At 32.3% G+C, this 2,872-nt stretch overlaps 1 protein-coding gene across 1 annotated transcript; it reads left to right on the plus strand.

Annotated features, from left to right (window-relative positions):
- Positions 1-305: 305 nt before the first annotated feature.
- tmsb (thymosin, beta) lies at positions 306-2,184 on the plus strand. Its single transcript, XM_077232712.1, has 3 exons — positions 306-368; positions 779-887; positions 1,213-2,184. The coding sequence occupies exons 2-3, from the start codon at positions 788-790 to the stop codon at positions 1,248-1,250; spliced, it is 138 nt and encodes a 45-aa protein (XP_077088827.1). The 5' UTR covers positions 306-368; positions 779-787; the 3' UTR covers positions 1,251-2,184.
- Positions 2,185-2,872: the final 688 nt, after the last annotated feature.

Genomic DNA, 2,872 nt, shown 5'->3' on the forward strand with positions numbered 1-2,872 from the left:
TTCTTTCTTTCTTTCTTACTTTCTTTCTTTCTTTCTTTTAGGTTGTCCACTCCCTTAATCCTTCACATAACTGTGTATCATTTCCCTAACTGAATCAAATCTGCTATACCCCTCTGCATGTGCAAGGTCAGCAGATTTACAATTTGAAATCTGCCCCTCCCTTCCAAGTTCATGAATATTTCATGGCATGTGAGGGGAAAAGAAAGACAGAGGGGGGGGGGGGGGGGTGTAGCCAATCAAATAACCCTGTGGACACTCAGGCGGTGTAACCCCCTCCTCATCCCACATACACACGCACAAGGCAGAACCTGCTGCTTCATCCTCCCACACTTCCTCCTTCAGCTCTCGTGTCCATACACTGCATCACGGTAAGACTTTCTACACTCCAAACTTCTGGATGCTTTTAGAGGTGTCTTTGTCTTCTTTCTACTTATTTTCTGAGAGAGAGAGAGTCTGAATTGTCAAGAGAAATAAAGTGAGAAGCAGAGAAACGACTCTGAGAAGCAGGGAATAGAACAAAGACAGAGGCGTGACATTCCCAGTTCCCAGAAAGAAAGGATGGTCCACAGTCATCAGGCTTATCAGATTGGCAATGGTTATTAAGAAATACGTTCCTAAATATAAGCAGCTGCATTTTCATATTGATTGAATGAATGATTATATTTTTACACAAATAAAATAAAAAAGAATGGATGGGACTAAACAAATATTAATTTATTTGTGTAAGTTATATTACACAAATTAAATATTAAACTTGCATATATTGTTTTGTCTATAGTGTAAAAACATGGCTGACAAACCCAACATGACGGAAATCACATCTTTTGATAAAACTAAACTCAGGAAAACAGAGACCCAAGAAAAGAATCCCTTACCAACCAAAGAAAGTAAGTATCTGATCCCGAAACAATTTTTGTTTTTGTATAAATATATTGTTTATTTCTTGATTAAAAACTTATAATGAGGAAACCTACTGTATGTGAAATTATCTAGAATCATCCATTATTTCCCATAATTTACATATAAAAATAAAAAATTGGTAAAATGTCCCCCCTTTAACACGTGACTCATTAAGTTGTCTGCCTCCTTTTACTTTGTTTTCACAATTATACTCAAGTGATTTCGCTTATTTTTCTCTTGCTCTAGAAAATAAAATAATTGCAATCGTAAGTCACTTCAAACACTTCTCAATGTCTGTCTTTCTTTCCGTAGCTATTGAACAGGAGAGGCAGGGAGAGTCCACGCCGTGATTGATGTTTGTGACTGAAGTCACACAGCAAAGAGTGAAGTGAATGGCTGAGATCAACAGAGAAGAGACTTTGAGAGGAATCTAACTAGTAACTGATATGTATTTGGTTTTATAGATTTGTTTGTTTGTTTGTTCGAGAATTAAATAAAAATGAACGAATGTGTTTCATCGAGTGGAGAGAAAAAACTTGAAAAATAACTGAAAAATATGACGAGGTGGCCGAGTGGTTAAGGCGATGGACTGCTCCATCGGCCATTGAGCTAACCAATATTATGGTAATATAATTTACCAAAAACTTTCGAAAAGGGTTTAGAAAACAAGTGTACAAAAAGAAATGAATCATTGGTTATTCCAAATGTATATTCTGAAGATGTTTAATCAACGCGAATTAGCAAAATGCGTCAATAAAATCTTGGTAACAACGCGTCTCCAAACCAAACGAATTTAGGCATTTATTATTTAATTTTATTAGTAAAATAATGCATTCCGAACTGCTGACACAGCCCCTTATTTTACCACTAGATGGCACCATAGAACAGGATTAACACTCTCTGCCATAAACAACTACTGCAGCTATTTGTTTCTAATTGTAGCTAGGCCTATAACTATCAGTGTTGGGTAAGTTACTCAACTCAATAAAAAAATACCTAGTTACTTACCACTAATTACTAATAATCTTCAACAGTGTAGATTACTGTACTAATTACAAAAAAATAAATAACTAATAATAAATTATTAGTGAACAAATACATGCTATTGATAATTAGCCTAAAAATACTAATTTAATATTTTGACATGGTTTGTCCTGCATTTCAGCTGAATTATAAATATAGTAGCTGTGGTGTATTTTTTGACTTTATTTTGATATCCTCACTTTAACTTTCATAAATTAACTATAGTGTCCTATACACCCACTAATAAAAAAATAACAAAGATTATATCTGGAGTCTGAATAATTTCTTATTTGACTTTATAGTAGTACTATATATGCTATTTATATAACCTATATATATACATGCATTCCTGTAGCATGTAGTCTTACATTACTATACATTCTCCCAACCGCTTGAATCATGGGGATGATAATATAATATAATAGGCCTATAATATTATATAATGTTAGTATGTAGACAGATTGCAAGGATCTGGGTTTCAGCATTTCTGAAGGACTGAGATGTAATATAGTGATGCCGAGTGTATATATATATATTGTATATATATATATATATATATATATATATATATATATATATATATATATATATATATACAGTTTTCTTTTCTTACTGGCTGAATGTTTTCTGCCCAAGATTTAATTAGATTGTTTTAAATTTTTATGAATACATTTCTCTCTGGCTTTGTTTGGCAGCTGTAGTACTTTTTATGGTTATTAGGAGAACATAAGAACATTACAATCTTAAAAAGAGCTTTTTAAAGATGTTAAAATCACAAAATTAAAATAAAAAAATAATTAAAAAAGCACAGACTAAATTTTAACTGGTAAGATGAATCTTAGTAATTTTCTATATTAGCCTTTACAGTTATTGCTATCATAAAAAAACACTTACTTGTAGGTTTAAAATTCTAAATAAGGCACATCCATGTCCAAAAACAAACTTTTTA

The sequence above is a fragment of the Siphateles boraxobius genome, unplaced genomic scaffold (assembly GCF_051911475.1).
Source record: "Siphateles boraxobius isolate OS27281-9 unplaced genomic scaffold, OSU_SipBor_1 18, whole genome shotgun sequence".
NCBI lineage: Eukaryota > Metazoa > Chordata > Actinopteri > Cypriniformes > Leuciscidae > Siphateles > Siphateles boraxobius.

Excerpts from the sequence above, each read along its gene's own strand:
- tmsb (XM_077232712.1), top strand. The coding sequence starts at position 788 with ATGGCTGACAAACCCAACATGACGGAAATCACATCTTTTGATAAAACT. Across the intron at positions 888-1,212 it reads TCCCTTACCAACCAAAGAAA|CTATTGAACAGGAGAGGCAG; the intron begins GTAAGTATCTGA and ends TTCTTTCCGTAG.